The 21,259-nt window shown below is 47.5% G+C and overlaps 1 protein-coding gene across 1 annotated transcript in view; it reads right to left on the reverse strand.

Moving 5' to 3' along the window:
- Nucleotides 1–5,742: 5,742 nt before the first annotated feature.
- The window catches only part of LOC125281390 (ral guanine nucleotide dissociation stimulator-like), a 102,180-nt gene continuing 86,663 nt past the window's right edge, over nt 5,743–21,259 (reverse strand). Inside the window, exons 3-8 of the mRNA XM_057312732.1 lie at nt 11,879–12,246; nt 10,890–11,105; nt 10,409–10,512; nt 9,159–9,233; nt 7,514–7,627; nt 5,743–7,314 (exon numbers count right to left, since the gene is read on the reverse strand). Of these exons, the coding sequence (XP_057168715.1) occupies nt 9,200–9,233; nt 10,409–10,512; nt 10,890–11,105; nt 11,879–12,196 (672 nt within the window). The 5' untranslated portion in view covers nt 12,197–12,246 and the 3' untranslated portion in view covers nt 5,743–7,314; nt 7,514–7,627; nt 9,159–9,199. The remainder of the gene's footprint in view (nt 7,315–7,513; nt 7,628–9,158; nt 9,234–10,408; nt 10,513–10,889; nt 11,106–11,878; nt 12,247–21,259) is intronic.

The raw sequence follows: 21,259 nt of genomic DNA on the forward strand, positions 1-21,259 counted from the left end.
ACACATAATTAGCTCAGAAAGAGTGTGGCAGCGTCCTTGGAAGGTAGTTATGTTGCCTGTATGTACTATTACCACCACCCTGTCTCCGCTTTTGTGGCCGCATACATCAGCGGTCACCCCAGTGTTTGGTTGGTTTTCCTGCGGTGCCAACAAGGAAGTTAGGGAAGCAACGGAGAACATGTGCACTCGTTTGCTTTACCATTTTCATCCCAAGTGCCCTGCACTCACATTTCCTCTTCCTGTTCTTCTTTGCCCCAATTTGCTTTGTCTTTTCCTTCTTTTGAGTCCATTACAAAAAAATTTGTTCACAGCTGAAAGGAAGACAAGAATCAGGCATAACCAGAGCCACCCAGGGCAGGTAACCATTAAGTGGAGGATGCTGAGAGCAGATCCAGAATTCCCGGGGCCCCTCCAGCAGGGACCCTTCCGACTCCCAGCCCAGCTCCTGGCTGGGGCCATTCAGGGCTGCGCAGCAGGAGTCCGTGGTACAGACCCAGCGTAAGGGGCCAGAGCAACACTAAGAATGTGAATGAGGTAGGCTGCAGGAGGTTTTACAGACATTGATCCAAGGACCTTAAGTGCCTGTATGAGACCACATACTACAGGATGAGAATTATAAAGAGGGAATGGGGGAAGAGCTACAAAGAGGAGCTTATAGATAGCAAAAACAAAGTGAAAAGAGATGAAAGAGGAAATAAATTGCATGCACAGTTTTGCTCCCTGCATGTAATCCTGTGCATGGATAATTGTAGGAGTGGGGAGGAGGAAGCCTTGGGAAAGGACGGGGACAGTCAGGGTTGGGGTGAGAACTTGGACCCACTGCTCCTGGCAGGATAAAGGCCGACCTGGGGATGACTCTGTCTTCACCTCTGCAATGAGGGAATGGGTCTCTGTGATCTGCAACATATTTTTTCCCGCCTTCAAATTTCATAACTGTGACCATGAATGAACTCCTGTGTCATCTTGTCCTTACAAGAAGGCAGTCACTATCCGCATGCATTTCTGTGTGTGATGTTGCCTTCCTCAGTACTCATGACTCAGTACTCCCCTTCCACTTCTCTCCACTATTTAGTGTTCATCGTCCTTCTCCGTGTCAGCCTCTACCAGCCATGTTATTTTAAAATATGGGGACACCGGAGGAATGATCATGGGTACACTGCCACCCTCCCTCATCAATCAATTGATCAATTAACCAATCCATCCAAACCCAGGGGGCACCTGTAATGGGACTGGGGTTTTGTTGGGCCCTATGGGACAGAATGGCAATGAGTTCCACATACTACCTGTCCTGGGCCTGGGGTAATTGCAGTTACTTGAAGATCGTTCTCAAAAAATCCCATAGGTTTCCTAGCCCCCTAGAGAGCATGAACATGAAATCAGAAGTAAGCTAACTTGTCTAAATTCCCTTAGTCTATACGTGGGGCAACAGGGGCTCTACAGCTGATGCGATCACATAAACACACAGTACCTGCCACAGTTTGCCCTGAACCTTGGAAGGACTGGGAGGGTGGGCTTTGGGCAGGCCTGGGGTAGGCATGACCAAGGTGTGGGGGGCAGGGCCAATGTGTGGCTGAGGCAGTGGGTTCTGAGCGGAGCACCGACTCCCTGCCCTGCTGCCCAGAGAGAGGTCGTGTCCTGTGGTCAATGCCAGGTGACCAGGTCAGCAGGGCTGTAAAAGCTGGTGTGTGAAATGGGCCCAGCAGCTCCTCATACAGTCCTCTAGAATCCCTGCCGGCCATGGAGGGTCTCCAGGGCAGCTGCACATGGGCCTCTTTCAGATGGAAGCACATTCACAGTTCAGACTTGGGTGAGGTATGGAGGCCGGGATGAGCTAAAGCACATTGGAGCATATGCATAATTTCAGAGGAAAGGTTCTTCAACTCACCTAGCTATGGAAGTGGCCTTTAAGGAGGAGCAAACAGGACAGGAACATAATGTTACTAGTCCTGTACGTTAAAAGGGAGAGAGTTGACCTCTCATCTACCTCCTGGCTCATGCTAGAACTTTGTATCCAGATTCAAGTGTCTGTTGGGTCGCACAGGATTACATCCATCAAGGTTAATAACAAGAAAGATACCAAAATCCCAAGAGGTGCTAATGAAACAGAACCTAAGCTTTGACATCTGGCAGTGGGAAAGAGAAGGAAGTACAGGTTTCAGGGGAAAGAATTTTTTTTTTTTTAAAGATTTTATTTATTTATTCGACAGAGATAGAGACAGCCAGCGAGAGAGGGAACACAAGCAGGGGGAGTGGGAGAGGAAGAAGCAGGCTCATAACGGAGCAGCCTGATGTGGGGCTCGATCCCATAACGCCGGGATCACGCCCTGAGCCGAAGGCAGACGCTTAACCGCTGTGCCACCCAGGCGCCCCCATGGGAAAGAATTTTTAAATAGGAAAGCAAAAATGATTGCAAACACAGCACACCTGATGCCTATGGACTCCATTCCTCTTACTAATATGTCATTAAAATATGAAATGAACAAATTAGACTTGTACATATATTTCCCTACCCCTTCTGCTTTCTTATCCACCTTCCTCAGTCTCCAGAGCAGCAGGTGCAACCCAACTGTACCCGGAACCCTCTTGCATTGCTTCCTACCTGAGTGTTGTTCCCTACCTGGAGAGTCATCCTCCTCACTGCTGGAATCTTGAATGCTCTCCACAAGAAAATCTATAGAAACCCAAATATGATATATAGAAACACATCAATTAGAGGGGCTCACCCTTTCCTCCTCCTCTAGTTGAGGCTGTGTGGGTCATACGGCATCAACCTGATATTTCCTGTGGGTTCTCAGAAGTTCTCTATACTTGGTGGAGTCAGAGCCCTTCAACAAGAATTGATCACAGTTACAAACCTTCGAATGAGACAGAGATGCTGAATGAATCAGCTTTCACACTCTCAGTTCTACAGGCACATTGCAGCTCTTACCTCCAAACTTACCACCTGAGATTCAAATTAGTATGCGCACATTTGAAATGTAGCTAGTGTGAGTGAGCAATGTGGTGTTATTTTAATTCGCTGAATGTTGGTGTAAAATTAATTATAAGCAGACACATGTGGCTAGAGGCTAGCACCCTGGAGAGCACAGTTCTAGAATCCAAAGATGAAAAAGAGGTCACTTGCCCTCCGCTGGTTGTTTCTTGGTTGTAGTTTGCTGGCCTGATCTGATCATTCATGTATAGGCATTTCTGGGCTCATGCACACATGACAGGCACAACTTAAGACTCTGGGACACTAAACAGTAAGGTCAACCACCAGGTCCTAGAGGAAGCGACCTACAGAAATCCCAATGTCACTGCATAGAAACAAACAAACAAACCCTAAAATATTTATGGAACCACAAAGGACCCCTAATAACCAAAACAATCTTGAGAATGAAGAACAAAGATGGAGTCCCCACACTTCCTGACTTTAAAGCATATTACAAAGCTACGGTAATCAAACAGAATGGTACTAGTATAAAAACAGGCCGATAGACCAGTGGAACAGAGCAGAGAGCCCCCAAATAAACTCACACGTACATAGATAAATGATCTGTGACAAGGGTGCCAAGATTGCACAATGGGGAAAGTAAAGGAGGCATGGAGTGAACACTGACACTCCCTAACCCAGCTGTTTAGGAGATTTGCAACAAGGGTGATGGGCACCAAGCTAAAAGCCAAGTTTTACTTTAAATTCCTATTTGCCACTGTACCTTGGGTATGGACTTACAGGATTTGAGCATTTCTCATGGTATGGTGATGTCATAAATTACATTAAATTATCGTCCTGATTCTTAACTGCTCTGGGCCATGTACAAGCAATGACCTCAGCTATGACAGCTGTTGGCCTGCACTGTCCTACATGGGGCCTCTTAGCTCTCAGAATCAGTGGACTGACCAGGAGCATGTGGACTTTCTATGTGAGTTTCACTCTAATGACTATGCCAGAGCTGGCTGTTAAATCCATCTATAGTTGTTCTGGGTTATGTGACCATTGAGGCCACCTTATAACGTGGTCAGTGTTTGGGACATGTGTACACTTCAGTACTTTGGGAGTGTACACGGATGCTGAAACCCCCCTGCTCTGTGACTAACGATCCCGTAGCTGAGTGATAAGTGCAGATCAGTAGCACAGAGCATCAGCAACGGGGATACAGGCCTAGGTCCACACTTTGACTTTCCTCCTTAGGAGGTCAAGACCTGGGACAGTCTTTTCTGCTCTATCTCCATCTGAGGAAGGGAACATTCAACAAACTTCCAGGCACAGTTGTGGTGATGGAGGAATTCGGGATTGTATGTGAAGTGTTCAGTGGTGAGGAGATTATTTTGCAAAGTTGACATTGCATTGTTCTGTGTAAATGGGAAATACCTCCTGAGGAAACACACACATACTCAATACAATCACATTTACATTGACACCACATAGACACCCCTTAGCCCTCACACATAAACCACACAACCTAAATGACCTAGTTGTTCTGGGGCCTGTAGAACATGGTCATAGTTCTTTACTGGACAGTTGGTTTCTCCCACTACACACTCAACCTTCATTCCTAGCAAGAACCCAGAATCAGGGTGGCTCTCCAGACCAAAGCAGACAAGAAAGCCCCACCTTTTTCATCACGTAGATTATTTCTCAATGAGTGATTATAAAAAAATGGAATGCTTTTATTTCCTGTTGAATTCATCTGCAATTAAAAAAATGCAAAACACTATGAGGATGGCATCATCCTAAACACTGCTGGTACAAGTCTTTTGTTCTCTCTAAGAAACCTGATGGGAACCAGTGGTTGAGTCAGGGGCCCCAAAACAAAGAAATGAAGCAAGGTTTCTATTTTGGACGAAGTCAAGCTTACCTGGGGGAGAGATGGGACCCCTTTCTCTGCCTTGTCACTGGAAAGGTCCTCCAATGGGCACTCCAGGGGGTCTGGGGGACATGGAGTAACTGTCAGGACACCGATGGTGCTGCTCAGAAATTACTCAGGGAGCTCTGATTGATGTGGACATGGGGCAAGAGGGTATGGATGTGATTAAGAGGCAAGGTGAGCTGCTGATGTCCCATCCTCCTTGGTGTATGAATGAAGGCAAAAGAGAGGAGCAGGAAGGGAGTGAAAAACAGAGCTTTTGGCTTTCTAGCTAAGTGGAATCTAATTTATGTGAAATAATCCATCTAAACAGGGTAAACACTCAAAGATACAGACATAATGAAGAGAAGGGCCACATGCACCCCAATGTTCATAGCAGCAATGTCCACAATAGCTAAATCGTGGAAGGAGCCGAGATGCCCTTCAACAGATGACTGGATTAAGCAGATGTCCATATATACAATGGAATACTACTCAGCTATCAAAAAGAATGATTTCTCAACATTTGCTGCAACATGGACAGCACTGAAGGAGATAATGCTAAGGGAAATAAGTCAAGCAGAGAAAGACAATTATCATATGGTTTCTCTCATCTATGGAACATAAGAACTAGGAAGATTGGTAGGAGAAGAAAGGGATAAAGAAAGGGGGTAAACAGAAGGGGGAATGAAGCATGAGAGACTATGGACTCTGAGAAACAAGTTGAGGGCTTCAGAGGGGAGGGGGTTGGGGGAATGGGATAGACCGGTGATGGGTAAAAGGAGGGCACGTATTGCATGGTGCACTGGGTGTTATACGCAACTAATGAGTCATCAGACTTTACATCAGAAACCAGGGATGTACTGTATGGTGACTAACATAATAAAAAAAAAAAAAACATTAAAAAAAGTAATTATTGATAAGACTGTATTTATTGCCATTTGATTACTCTGGTCATCTCTTTGGTGGCATTTCCTTGATGAAACCCCCTGAATCCTCCCCTCTCATTCATCATCTTTCAAAGCTCCTGACTGGAGAAGTTCATACACCCCATGACATAATCTAAGCACAAGACTGCTGAAAAGAGCAGAGCTATCTCAGGGTCTCCAGGATCTAAGGAGTCAACCTCAGTTAGCAATTTCGGACAAGCCAGTGTAAGCGTGTGAACTGAGACCGGATGTGTAAACTGGTGAATGTTTGAGACCATGGACTTCAGAACAACATGGACTTAAAATCACCTTGACCTGCAAGGAGAGAGGGGTTTTTCTGGTCAAGGATATGGACAATTATCCTGTCACAAGAGAACCAGTCCCTGATCCATCAGGTCCGAGCCAGGGAAAAGTGGCTACCATGTATCTGACCAAGATGCGGGGGCCTTGAGGGAATTTCTGCCTTAAAAAGAACTGCGTAAGGAAATGCAGGAATGCTGAAAATCCTAGCTCATAGGTCAGCATAGATGTGAATAAACCAGGCTTAGCTGTGGCCTTAAAGTACACCTCCCGTCTTTTTCCCATACACAAAACAAGCAGGAATAGGAATCCAGAGATCATTGACAAGGATCCCAGAAGGATTCCAGTCTCAGTAAATGGTGAACCTGGAGCCCTTAGAGGGAGACTGAGGATGGCAAGTCCTGCCTGCCCTCAGACTATTTGCAAATTACCTTCCTCTGGCTTTGTCCCTTCCACATGCAGGATTTGATCTCTTTACATGTTTTTCCCCACTTAGTGCTGGTGCAATTCCAGAGATTGAACTAGAAAACTACAAGTTCTCGATACTGGGTCAAAACAAAAACAAAACAAGAACACCACGTCAACAAAGGAAGCAGGAAATAGTCCACCTTCCTTTATAGTGGAAAAAAGCGGCTCCTGTCCTGGACAGGAAGCAGTTCTGGGGAGTGTGACTCTTAAAGACTCCCACTTTCAGTGGTTGTTGCTATTTCTGTGGAAGTACCTTCAACCTCTAAATCTCAGGAGTTCTGAGGGGCTGCCTTTGCTGTTTGCCCAAATTTATTGTACTGAAATGAACCTGTCCTCTGAGTAAAGGGGATTTGGGGGTACCCTCCAGTAGCTAGGGAGGAGGACTGGCTCTTCTCCTTCCTCCCACATACAATAGCTGATGACGCTTTAAGATTCCTTAGTTCAGGAATGAATATGAGAGTCTATATCTTCTACGTTACTGTAGGAAGTAAAAGAACAAACCACACTCTCGGGCTCTAAAAGAAAAAAGGGCTTTAATATAATAATATTTGAATTTACCACTTACTATTTAAGAGAATAAATATTGCCCCCCGTCAAATAACTAAATAGATGGGAGGAAGGGATGTGGAGCACATGGGGCGGATGCACCGCAAATCCCCAGCTGCTGAGGAATCCCTGCAGGGCCACTGGACACTTGCTCAGCCCTGAGGTTGACTGCGGCCAGTTCTTCTCCTTCTTGAGTGCTACTGACCAGCTAGGACCGGGACTCCAGCTGGCAGGACAGGGTGTAGCTAAGGACAGAGGGACACCTGTGAGTTGCCCAGGAGCTTCCATTTAAGAGTCCCTGCCAGTGCTTGCCCACAGCTGGAGTCAGGCGCCCCGGCAACAAGGCCTGAGGCTGCCCAGGGAAGGAGGATCCCAGGAGTGGCCAGCAGAAAGAGTCCACCCCGAACCTCACCGACCCAGCTCCTGATGGGCCTCACCTCTCACCTCACTGAGAGACTCCATAGCCTGGAACCAGGCCCAAAAAGGATCCTCGGGCTCTAGGGTGTAATTCTTGGCAGCCACCTGGAGCAGCATGATGTCCGTCATGACTTGGTATTCCTGAGCAGAGAGAGAAGCACAGGATGTATAGGGAGCCTGGGGCGGGGGGGGGGGGGGGTAGCTGCAGGGCCTGGTGAGGGTTGAGCAATGGGAGAGGGGAACTGTCCCGGGTCCTGGCACACATGGCCACCCTCCTGCCTGCAGATTCATCCAATCCCAACCTGTTCTCAGAGGTGAGTATAAATAGCCCTTCCTACGGGAAGCTATCCTTGATGGCATTCCTCTATCCCCACTTACTAACTAGATGGGTCTTCCACTTCTTTATTATCAAACTATCCCAGTAAACGTGAGACGGAGGGGATGGAGCCAAGCAATGTTCTTCCCAGGGACATCTCTGAGGCCTACTCCCTACCCTTTCCTACAGGAAGTGACACACAACCTTATTCTTTTTCTGGTGGTTGATCTCACATCTTTGGAAAGCAGAGAGCCAAAGTCCATCAGAAGGAGCCCCCTGGTTATTACTAGCACCTTACACCCACACCTTCTAATGCTGCGCTAAGGCCAAGACACATTTGTGGGCTCTGCAAACACTGATAATGGGACTGGGATCTAGGCAAGGCTCTGGGGTCCAGAGAAAGGACACGGGGCAGATGGACTGGCTACAGATCGGGACCCTGTAGCACTACCCTCTCGGAAGACAGTAGGGGAGGCCGAAGCCTCAGGCAGGAAGGGGCTGCTGCGGCTACTGAGGTGCTTGCTGATGTGGAGGGTCCTGACTTCATTCTCCCCCCACGGGCAACCTCACCAGGGGAGGCTGAGGTCCAGTCAGACAGACTTCACGCAGCTTTGCCTTCAGGAAGCTCTGCTGCTTCACCAGTCTTCGGCACCGGGAGCCGTGTCCTAAGTGCAGCGTCCCTTCACTTATCACTGAGATGGGCAAGAGACCCCAGCTCACAAGGGCAACTGTGAGGCTGTCATGAGGGGAGGTTTGCCGAGTCCTGAGAGCTCAGGGCTCAGTACAGGGGCGCTCTGCTCCCAAACCTCCGGATTCTGGTCCCTCCCCCACAATCCTCAGGCTCACCCACCTCCAGATAGTCCTCCATTGCAATATCCAGCATCACCAATTCAGTGAGGAAAGTGCCAAGTTAGGGGACAACACCCTGTGTCATGAGCGGTAGGGTTGGGATGAGTCCCTGCTCTCTGATGCCCATGGGGACCCTCCCCTGAAAATGCTGCAGCCTCCTGGCCCACCCCAGTTTCCCACATGGAGCAGCCTAGGACCCTTAGCAGTCTCCCCTCAATTCCCTTTCCCCTCACCCTCCAAGTACATCATACTCTTTCTAATCACCTCCAGGGCCTGCTTTTAGAAAATCACAGGGTATATAGTCCTGGGCTCCTCCCCATCCCGAAACACATTCTGGATCCAGCTTTCTAGACCCTCCTGCTGGTCACTTTGAAACAAGAATTTTAGAAGCAACAGGAAGTGGAGCTGGAGTTGAAGTCCCAACTGTACTGATTTGGAGGCTTCCAGCCCTCAGGGAGAAGCCCCTCTCCTCTGACTTTGGAGGCCCTGGGCCTCAGGCACACTCACCTTCTTCTGCAGCCTCTTCTTCTGGGCTCTCTGGAGGGCCATCACCAGGGTGGCAGATTTATTAGATGGTTGCTCCTGTAGGGCCAAGGACAAGATCCTTGAGACCGTAACACCCTCAGTCCACTTGCCCCCACCATCTTTTAATTCAGACCCTAGACATCTGACTTAAGTCCGCTGATAACTGATAAACATTATCCTTAAGCATGCCATGAGTGATTCTAGAAAAATCTCAGCTCCAACATTCTCCATGTGTGACCCTGAGCTTGCAGCCTGGCCTCCCTGAGCCTGTTTTCTCATCAGGAAAAGTGAGAATTCTACCTACCTCCCATCGTCTCCTGAGGACTCAGTATCGTATTACTATCATTATTGTTGTGGCCCTCAACCCATCCCAACCCCTTCACTGAGCAGAGCCCTGTCCTCTGGGCTTTCAAGGTTTGTACAGGTGTCCATCTGGACTAGCTGTTAACATAGAGAGACAGGGTGTCTAGGCTAGCGAATCTGGTTGAGCAGCACCTGGTTGTTCCACCCCCAATGGAATCTTCACCCCAGCCTGTCACCACATTCATGCCAAAGGCTTCCCCTCTCCAAGGAATGCTTCAGGCCATTCCCTATTTCATCCATGCAGGACCCTGTTCCCTCACACCCTTCTTCTCTTTCCAGACCTGCACCTTCCATGCTACCTTGATGACTAGTTTCCTGCTCTGTGGGTTGTCTTCAGTGCCCAGCTTTTTAAAGTTTTGAAAGCACTTCCTGAATAGAGGGAAAGGAGGCAGGACGATTGGAGGACTAATGTGGCAGGATTGAGTGCAAGTCCCTTTTATTTGAGAACCCCAAAGTGTCAAATTGCCTGGATAACAGTTTTCTCTGGGTTCCTCTGAGCACTAAGGTCTTTGTAGGACATGGGAGAGAGCTCTGATGTAGGTCATCCTATGACTCCATTCCCATATTAATTGAGCAGCTCTGTTTTGGTCAATTTTGGTTTCAATTGGGCAGAGTTTAGTGGTTGTAAACACATGAAAATATTTATTCAGCTCAGCCTTGTGGGGGAACATTTAGGAAAACTGATTTCTAAAGCAGGAGACATGGTGGCCTATTCTCCAGGGAGGCTGAGAGACCCGCCTGCCAGCCCAGGTCCTGTAGTCAGGGATTGCTGCTTCCCAGGAGGTCCAAGCTGGCTGAGGGGGAAGAGGACAGGCCTCTGGGAGATCCCTCATCCATCCTGGTCCGTCCATGCAGAGAGACCGTCTCACCTGGAAACGTTCTCCCATGTCTTCTTGGGGTGGTATATTGAGACAGTCTGCAGAGCCGAGACGATGGCATTCAGGGAGTAGTAGTTCTGCAGGATTTGACAGGCCTGGGGAGGGAAGAGAATGAGCTGTCACGTGGGTAGTGGAGGCTGATTTTCTCTAGAGCTTCAGTCACCCTCAGTTTAAATCACTCCTCCTGGATGAAGCAGATGTCCAGGGACCTGCCGAAGGGCACATATAAGGCCCAAAGAGTCCCAATGCTGAGAGACAAAGGATTTTACCTCACTCCAAGGAAGAAGTCAAGGAGGAACAGAGCATCCCAACATTGGGCCATGCAAGTCACAGTCAGCCTCTGGAAGGAAGAGCCTAGGGACTGCACAGTCCCTAGGGCAAAGACCAGGGCCTTCCACCCTGAGACCTGATCAAGGGAAGAGCAGTGCCCGAGACGCAGGAGATCACCTCAGCTGGGCTTCCCGTTGCATACCTTGGCCACCTTGATCCAGTGCTCCACCACCATGGCCCTGTCCCGGGCTGTCATGCTTGGGTTGCCAAGGCAGGTAGTGATGACACACTTGGCCACACCGTTGAACTGGGCGACAGTGGCCCGGACTGTGGGTGCCAGGTGCTCACTGCCAGGCTTATTGCGCTTGGACCAGACGGAGCCCAGGCACTGATGGGGCAGCAGCTTCTTGAACAGCTCCTAGAGAACAGGGGGAGGTTTGTTCACCCAGCTATTTCACATGCAAGAGTAGTGTCCTAGATAGGGGTCACAGGTCAGAGCTAGAGCTCAGAAAGCTGAGAATGTGGCCTGAGCCTGGTTGGAGTCCCTGGATGTCACTCCATTCTTTTTCACTGAGGGGCCCAGGACAGGATGGCCCAGGAGCAAATAGAGACGAGGGAAGGAAGGAGGGCATTTGCATCCTGATCATCCTCACAAACTCCAAGCTCCACGCTGCTGTTCAAGGTGGCTCCTCCCAAGGGGGACTCTTCCCCTCCAACTATTCATCCCTCTGGTTCTACTCCCCTCTCAGATACACATTCTCACATGATAGCTACAACCACAGGTTTATCTATCTGCCCTGCACTTAAGTACACATCAGATACCTAGTAATTGATGAGGGTACTCAGCCTCCAAAACAAGTGGGTGGGCGACCCATGGACTTGACTGAACACAGAGAGCTGCCCTCCTCCACCCACGGGACCAGGGCCTGCCCATTGGTCTCTCCATTCTGGCTCATTTCTTCTCCCTAGTACCTCCGTATCAGTGCTTATCAGGGTCTCTCGCTACAGTCCGCAGCTGGACAGTGAAAGCTTGGGGCTAAGCACCTTGATGGGTTGACAGGGTTGGGAAGTGGTGGAGCTGAGATTTGGTCCCAAACCATAGGAGTCCACATCAGGGAAAGGCAGGTGTGAGGCAGCCTACAGCAGAAGAAACGCTTGTCCCTGCCCCACCCTGAGAGCCTAACTGCTCACCGTATCCATATATGTGAGTTGCTCTGTCACAAGCCTGGAAGGGAAGTCCAGGAGGTCAGGCTTCTCCTCACCCAGCTGGTTCTTTGGGGTGACACAGCAGGAACCATCTGGGGTCACAGTGGGCTCTATGTCTATTGTCAGAGCTGGAGTGAAAATTCCTGGGAAAGCTGATGGTCCAGCTGACTGCAGCTCAGCACCCGGCACACATGGAGATGATGGGAGCATGTGTTCCAGTTCTGCAACAGCTGATGGAGGGGAGGCTGGCTCTGACACTGCAGGTGATGGTCGATGCAGAGCTGGGGTTGCCTCTAGCTCCATAGAAGGCCCTTTTTCTGGCTCTGCAACTGGAAGGAGCCCTGGAGCTGGCACTGGAGCAGGTTAAAGAGAAAGGTTCATCCACATCACTGACTTTCCATGTGCCTTTCCAAAAACAGGACATATACCATGGCCTTAAGGAGGGCACGTATTGCATGGTGCACTGGGTGTTATACGCAAGTAATGAATCATGGAACTTTACATCAAAAACTTGGGATGTACTGTATGGCGACTAACATAACATAATAAGAAAATATTAAAAAAATATATCCAATGAATTTCCAATCCATGAGCCCCATTCCAGATAGCCTTCCCAAACTGCAATCTCCCTTACCCTCTGCCTCTACAGGCTCCAGAAGTTCCCGCTGCAGCAGGAGAATGGGGGCATGGTTTTTCAGGTCCCAGTCATGGCACTTCAGATGTACAGAGCCCCCCCCCCCCCCCCCCGCTTTACCTCAAGTCATATGTGGAGCACAGTCAGAGGCCTGGCCTTTCATTCCACATGCTACTCCCACAGCACCGTTCTTTCTGTGTGGGTCCCAGAAGATGGCCCCAGGCCACTTCCAACCCCTCTGTAGCTGTCTTTGCAGTGGTTTGCTCATCCAGAAAACCTGAATGAGTGGTTTTTCCACTTACACTCTTCACGGCCATAGGTCTAGTCTACTCCGTCTTCCATGCAGACCAGTATCAGGGCTTAAGTTTGAGGCAGATTTGTGAGTGGTCTGCTCACCACAGCTTCTATTATTGGCCCCAGTTGTGGTCAGCAGAGGTGGATACGGAAAGGGGCAGGCAGAGCAAGATGAGACCATCAAAGGGGTGGATGTTTTAGGCACCAGCTCAGCCCAGATTGTGCTCTGCTTCCCAGAGGGCTTGAAGGCCCATCCATAGCTCTTTTTGACTCATTTGCTTCTTCAGGAAGCCCCCCAAATTCAGCCCTCCCATGGAAACCAAGAGATCTGTGAGATCTATGGCTCTGAAAGTCCCTCCCCAGCCACAACCCCTGTATCTCCCACCCTGCTCTGTGGAGGCAGCAGTCTTTCCTTCTGGACCCAAAGACCGTGTTTTTACTTGTTATAGTCCATCATAATGGTACAAACATGGGTGGATCTATTCACACCTAGAGTAGGCCATGAAGATGTCACATCTAATGAACTATGGACATGGGTGCTTATGATGTGTAGAGTGACTATCTGACCCTCTGACTAAAATTGAGACCCAGACATTGTATCTACTTTGTCGACTGAGTTATCTTAGTGACTGGAAAGTGCCTGCATTACTACATGCCTAATACATATTATTGAATGAATGACTCCTAACCAGTACTTTCCAAATACTGAGTGGACCTTGGGCGGCTCTGCCTGCCCCCAGTGACTCCCTAATCTGGTCACATAAAGGACCAGTGCCAGGACCAACTAGATGGAATCTCAGAAGTCCTTTGCAAACAGGAAAACTATGAGCTTTCCATTTGCTTTTGTAAACCCAGAAGGGCCACAGGCCTGTGAGGGTTGAGGTTGAGAGCTTCTTCACTGGAGAGCGAGAACTACTAAACATGAAGATGCCCAGCATGTTCAGCAGCCTTTTCTACAGAGCCAGGCCCCAGATAAGCCCGTGCCGTGTTTTCTCCCATGATTTCCTACAGTAACCCTATGAGATTCAGCCTCTTACCACCCCATTTTTCAGAAGAGGAAAGTGAAGCTCAGAGAGGTACAGTGACATTCCCAAGACATACAGCTAGTAGGTGGGAGTCTCACTCCTGTGCTGTGCCTGGGGTGGGCATTCACCTGTTGAACTGCTGGCCCAGGACCTGTTGGGGTGAAGTGAACACATGGTATTATGCAGAAAATTGTGATATTTGATATGTTTATATCTGGGAAGAATGGTACCAGGGAGCGTACGAAATGCTCCACTGTGCCTTCTCTGAGCATCAGCATCGTGCAGGCCTCGTCCAGGGACAGGATTAATTCTTTTTCCCCACCAGAAAGACGGGGGGGGGGGGGAGCGCAGTGTACTCAGCTTCAACTCCATGAACCACCAGGAAGATCAGGGTCTGGCGTTCAGACCAGAGACTCCCAACGCTTCGGGAACTTGTGCAAGAAAAGGGACTTGAAGGCCCGCCCAGAAAAGGGCTCTAGGCTTAAAGGTGCAATTGGCTTTAGGGGTGAAATGATAAACCATTGTTCCCTTTAACCCATTTTGTTAGTTGAGCAACAATAGCATTTCTCTCTTTTAATAGCCTTTATTAAGAACTCTATGCCTTTAAGTCATCGGTAAACATCCCTACTGCAGACAGGAGAAAGCAGAAGCTTAGCATCTCCAACGCTGCTTGAGATCATAGACGTTGGGCCTGAGAACTGTCCAGAGCATGGAATGCATGGCATTCCTCCCATGCTGATGAGGCCTGGTCTGTTCCTGACATGGGGAGAAAGGTTCAGGGGAAACCACCCTCCTTGGCAGGCCACAGGGGAGCCAATTGTTTCTAGTGTGGGTTCTGGCCTTGCCCTGATCATCTGTGGGTCCTGAGATAGGACATGAATTTGGACCCATTCTCACCCCAGACCAGCACTGGATGTTGTTGGTGGCCTGATGCACCTGCTGCTTGTCAAAGGAGATGAAGTAGCTGAACCCTTGGAGCAGCTCATCAAAGATGTCCTGGGTGGAACTCTGAAAAGATAGAGCCAGCTACCTGGGCCAGGAGGCATCAGAGGCCTTCCACCCAATCTGTGGTTCTATGTTCTGGCAGATCTAGCAGCTAAAAAAAGTTTGTTAAGACACTTAAGTGTTCCTTGCAGCATTGCTGAAATGGCAACAGAATTGAATCATGTCAAGTTCCACCAGCCTTGAAAGGCTGAATTACTGTGGCTGACGACCTCCTTTACGGAGGTCCAAAAAGACATATAAGGACACAGCTTGTGACCTGGTGGACCTACAATGATTTGATGTACTCTGAGAAATGACGCGTTATAGAGAAACATATAGAATGACTTCATCCCACCATTCCTTTTATGTTCAATCACCCTATTTAGTGTGAGGATTTATAAGGCCTTAGACAAGTTCTCCAAGGACAGTGGAGCTGGGTTCTACACAGGATACCTGGGTGAGTAGGGAAAATAATAAAAACAGTACAAAGACACTCATGGCTTCGGGAAAAGTAAGATAAAACACAACAAAACAAAATAACCTACGCCCCTAAACTGCAAAAAAACATTAATTATATTCTCTACCATTCCCATATATGTGAAGAGTCTTCCTACCTTATCCCATAGCTGGTGGTGGAGGTGTAGATGTTGGGATTACTTTGTGGTTGGGCCTGAGGGACACTCATGTGGAAACACTATAGGAGGGCCCTAGGTCTGTCCCCATATTTGTGTGGGGGCCCTGGGTGTGGAGAACCCTCTTCCCATTCTCACCTCAGGCAGCACTGATCCTGGGTGGTCTGGTGCACCTGACACTTGTCTAGGGAGTTGGAATAGTTAAAGTCACAGACCAGCTCATCAATGATCTCCTGGGTGCAGCTCCGAAAATGCAGTGCCCCATATATATGGGGCCAAGAGACATTAGTGGCCTCACGGGACATTGCCACAAGGGGCCACCCCCATTAGAAATCGTGTTCTCCAGTTAAGGCTAAGAGAAGCAGCAGAAAAGACATCCAACAAAGAGGAAGCCAGATGAAACCCTAGGGCTCATGATTAACATACAGGTGGTTGAGCTTGGTCCCCAGCACTCAGCTTCTCATCCTGCCTGCTATGACCTGGGGTGTGAACATGAAAGATGGGCCAGGTTCCAACACCTGGCAGCTTGCTTCTGCCCAGGAAGGGCATCCTTCCTCTGCCCCCTCCTCTACACACACATACACATACACACACACACTTAGTGAGGGGCAAGAGGTGTGGGCCTGCTGAAGTAGGATCACTGTTGTTGCCTGCTCTCCAGTGGGCTGCTCTGAGCTGCCCTGTGTTACCTGTTGGTGTCTCCTGCCACATGTCCAGAGGGCTCGGAAAAGCGGGCTGAGACGACGACTACAATGATGTGAAAGTCTTTCTCTCTGGACTTTCTGGGCCAAAGCCCCTGAAAGTAGGAATACAGCAACAGAACATCTTGTTCTCTTGAACGTCTCGAGTCAAGTGAGCTGGAAAGCAGGCTTTCTTTGAATGGATGTGCCTGGTTACCAGAGTTCTAAGTTCAATTGGGGCCTATCACCAAGGAAGTGAGGTCGCTTCTTCAAGATTCCAGTACCTTGGCCTCTGCCGTCTCTTGGCAACGAACTGTTTACTTTTCTCCCCCATGTCATCTCCTTAACTGTACACTATGAGCCAAAAATGCCATAGCCACCACTCTCTGGAAATGTAACCAGGGTCTGAGGTTTCAGGAGACAGAACTGAATTCAGACCTTTTTTCTTTGTTTTCCCAGTTCTGAGTCCTAAATCATTGTGTCTCTCACATATTCCCCACTTTCCCAAGCTGCTTAGTGGGGATCAGGCTAGAATCCACTTCTTGGGACATCATCAGGTGTATGTGGATAATGTAACATGGGTGGGGTGGTCCCCTGTGTATCTGAAGCACAATTTTCAGGATGGAAGAATTACAAGAAGGGGTGGGACTTGGCATGGAGGGCCGCTCAACAGAGGCCTGGGTTCCAACAATGTAATATTGGAACACTTTCCCACTTGGCCTTGTGTAAATGTGGGCACTATGATGGGGTGGAAATGAACGAAGAAGCAGATATTGCTGTCCTCTGTAGTTAAACTGTTCAATTGTTTCCCATTATATTTAGAATGAGACCCAGTTCCTCATTTTTTTAAAATTTTTAAAAAAGATTTTATTTATTTATTTGACAGAGAGAGACGGCCAGCGAGAGAGGGAACACAAGCAGGGGGAGTGGGAGAGGAAGAAGCAGGCTCTTAGCGGAGGAGCCTGATGTGGGGCTCGATCCCATAACGCCAGGATCACGCCCTGAGCCGAAGACAGACGCTTAAGGACTGCGCTACCCAGGCGCCCCAGTTGCCTCATTTTTGTCTATGAGCGGAACAGCCTTCACAGTGGCTCCCACCGATCCAGACTTGTGGTATAGGCATCACTCTCTACCCATTAGGTGGTTAGTTACTGGCTTCTGACCAATAGGATGCAGCCAATGCGATGAAATGTGATGTCTAAGTTTCAATTGCAAAGAGTTTCTAACTTCCTAGTTACTTTTCTTGTGTTCTGCGTCTCACTCCCTTTCCCTTTTTCTTCTTGATCTCTGAACCAAAAATCGAGCACAGATATTTTGAGCTGCCATGTGTAGAAGCACACATGGCAGAGAACTTGGCCTGTGCCAAGGCCAGAAGACACACAGGAACTCAGATTCTGAGTCCAAACAGCTTCCCGAATCATGTGAGCCAACTTGGGAGAAAATCCTCTGCCAGTCTAGCCTCAGTCACTGCTGCAGCCTCTGCCACACCTTGAGCCTGGGGAACTATGCTTATTTGTGCCTGGACTCCTCACCCACAAAAACTGTGAGAAATTAAATATATACATTTTAAGATTCAGGCTACTGGGGCAAGGCAGTAACATAGGAACAATAGATAAGTAACAGTCTCCCAGGCCTCAGCACCTCTCCCTGCCTTCCTCCCTCCCCTCTGCTCTCCTCCTAGTGTCCCTCCAGCCACGGGGGCTGCCTTTTTCACCTCCTCTGGCCAAACCAGCTCTGTTAGTGAGTGTCTGCAACAGCGGTCCCTTCTTTCTGACACACCGCACACAGACTTGTGCAGGTCTAGCTCCCTTTTGTCAATCTGTTTTCAGCAATGTCACCCTCAGTGAGGCCTTTCATATTTTCCTATCCAATGACTCCCCAGCCTTCCTTCATTACATACTTCAGTCGTCGTATATAGCACTTGCTCTTTTCTTTCACGTCTTTGGTTTGTGCTTTGTCCATCTCTAGACTGTGAGCCCCTAAAAGCAGGGAGCTCTTGGTATTTTCAGCTCTCCTCATGGGTCCACCAAGGTACCTGGCATAGGGGAGTGCTTAGTGTATAGTTACTGAATGAATAACTGAGAAGATCTTGGAGCCCACCTCCCCTTTTAACAAGCTAGACTGTAGGGAGAAGCGCAACTAAAAGTTTCGAGCTGTTTCTGGGCAAGGGGACAACCACAATGGCCTCTGCCTGACTCTTCCTTCTCCAGTATCTCCAGCAGAACTGATGAGGCACCATGGACAAGGAAGCACCCTGCATCACGTTCTCTGTCTCTAGTGGTACAGCCCCAGGCAGGCACACCACCAAAGAAAGGGGTGCTTTTATCTGGGTGTCCTCAAGGCAGTGGCTTTCCAGAGTCAGAGTGGCAAAGGAGCAGGATCTCCAGGCTCCAAGAGCAGAATAAGGGACCACAGAAACCTCCCTTTTCTCCTTTTTCTGTCCACTCCCATGGTGTCCTCTTTACTATTCCAGCACCCTCACCTCAGCCAGAAGAGTGATTCTGCACCCACCCTTGTATGTCCAAATGAGGACCCTGAAGGTCTAATGGAGACTGGTCTTGCCCCTGGACCCCAGAGACAGTGTTCAGTGCTCTGGCACTTTCCCAGAGAACATAAACAAATGATAAGCAGGTATGCGCAAGCCCAAAGCGCAATGACCTATCACATCAATTGGAGCAGCTGTCATAACAACGACAAGAGACAACAAATGCTGGTGAGGATGTGGAGCAAAGGAGCCTATGCGCACTGGCGCCGGCACTGTGCAAAACAGTATGGAGCGTCCTCAACACACTGAACACAGAACCACGGTATGTGCAGCAGCTCCACGTCTGGGAACATTCCATAGAAAACAAAGGAATATGTCTAAGAAATACCTGCACTTCCATGTGCAAGAAGCTTTATTTACCATAGCTGAGACAAGGAAAACATCAGTGCCCATTAGTGGTGAATGGATAAAGAAGTGTTACCTACATAATGGAATATTAATCAGCCATAAGAAAAGGAAATCCTGCTAAGTGTGATAACAGTTTTGGACTTAGAGGCATTATGCCAAGTGAAACAAGTGAGACAGAGAAAGGCAAACACTACATATGTGTAGGTATAGATATATATAGGGAGACAGATACTATATAGATGATAGATACATAGACATTTTCCCCTTTTATGTGGAATCTAAAACAAAGAAAAGAAAAGGCGGAAAACTAATTCAGAAGAACAGATCAGATTAAAGTAACAAGAAACAGAGGGGAGGGTGGGGGCAGGGATTGAGTGAATGGTGAAAAGGTACAAACTTCCAGTTTTAAGATAAATAACAGGGATTTACAGTACAACATGATGACTGCAGTTGATACCGCTCTATGGTTTGAGAGGTGTTAAGAGAGTAAATTCTGAGAGTTCTTATCACATAATAGCTTACACATACACAGTGTGTCAATTATATACAGTGATCAATTATATCAATAAAACTGGGCAAAAAATATTTTAATATTCATAATGGGCATCAGGAAAGTTGACTTGGTAAAAATAATGACACATAAGCAAAATGTAAAACAGCAGAACCCACAGTCAGTAGACTATGATATGGATAAAAAATCCAAGCCATTTGCATAAAAAATTGATTCTGATTTTTAAAATCAGTGAATTAAAGTTAAAGTAGATAAAATAGAATTTTAAATTGTGCTACATTTTTAAAAATTGATCAAGGAATAAAATGTCTTATTAAATTAACTCTGAAAATACCGTTTTGAAAAAATTTTCATGTTTTGGAAAATTCTGATTTTAAGCTTTTAAGTGGGCACAGAATGAGAACATTTTGTTGGATCAAAGTTGTCTCCAGGAAAATGGGTGAGACAAAATAGCAGCACCAAAATGGCAAGACTAAATGGTCCTGTGTTCATTTCTCTGTATTTGCAGTTTTTAAAGAAAAAATATTTTTATTGACATACAATACACATAATCAAAAATCTACCATCTACCGTCTACAAATCTACCATTTATAGGTTTATATTTCATTAAGTACATTAAGTTCATGGAATACATTTTAAATGTATTAAATGCATTAATACCCTTTCTACAACCTCCGTCTAACCCAACTTCACATCTCATTTCATCTTGTGAAACTAAAACTCTACACCATGAATCAGAAACTTACCATTACTGCCTCATTCCAGCCCTTGGCAACACCATTCTACTTTCTGTCTTTATGAATCTACTTTGGGTAGGTCCCAAAAGTGGAGTCAAAGCTTGCATTTTTATGAATGCACTTAATGTAAAAGTTCACCCATGTTGTGGAGTTTTGCAGTCCTGTAGGAAATAAGCGTGTCACTTACCTGTTCTTCCGGTCTGTCTTCTGGGGGAGGGGCCTGCTGCTTGGCTGTTCAGGCTGCTCTGCCTGGTTGGCCTTTCACCACCCCTTGTCAGGGGGTTGGGTTTAACGTGAGGAGGTTGTCTGTGTGGCTTTGTTCCCTGGCAGATTTCCATGCCTCCTTAGAGGGTCAGAGGAAATACGGCTGTGCAGAAAACTCTGGCCTAGGGCAGCAAGATCACGGTCACCTTTCTTCAATGAAACTTCCAGGTCAAAACATCTCCACTTGGAAAAAAACCTGTCAGCCAAGAATGCTTTATTTGGAAAAGCTGTCCTTCAGAAATAAAGGAGAGATAAAGACTTTTCCAAACAAAGAAAAGCTAAATGAGTTCCTCACTACTAGACCTGCCGTAAGGGAAGAATTAACACCTATACTACTTAAACTCTTCCAAAAATATCAACATAAGAGGAATACACACAAACACATTTTAAGAGGCCAGTATCACCATGATACCAAAACCAAATAAAAAGACTACAAGAAAAGAAAATTATATACTGGTGTCCCCGATGAATATAGATGAAAAAATTCTCTTTAAGTATTAACAGACTGAATTCAGCAGCATCTTAAAGGACCATATACCACGATCAACTGGGATTTGTCCAGGGGGTGCAAGGATGGTTCAACATATGCAAATCAATCACTGTGTGACACATCACATTAACAGAATGAAAGATAAAAATCATATGAATATCTCAATAGATACAGAAAAAGCATTTGACATGCATTTGACAAAGTACAACATGCATTCATGAT

Source organism: Ursus arctos, unplaced genomic scaffold (assembly GCF_023065955.2).
Source record: "Ursus arctos isolate Adak ecotype North America unplaced genomic scaffold, UrsArc2.0 scaffold_16, whole genome shotgun sequence".
NCBI classification, from domain to species: domain Eukaryota; kingdom Metazoa; phylum Chordata; class Mammalia; order Carnivora; family Ursidae; genus Ursus; species Ursus arctos.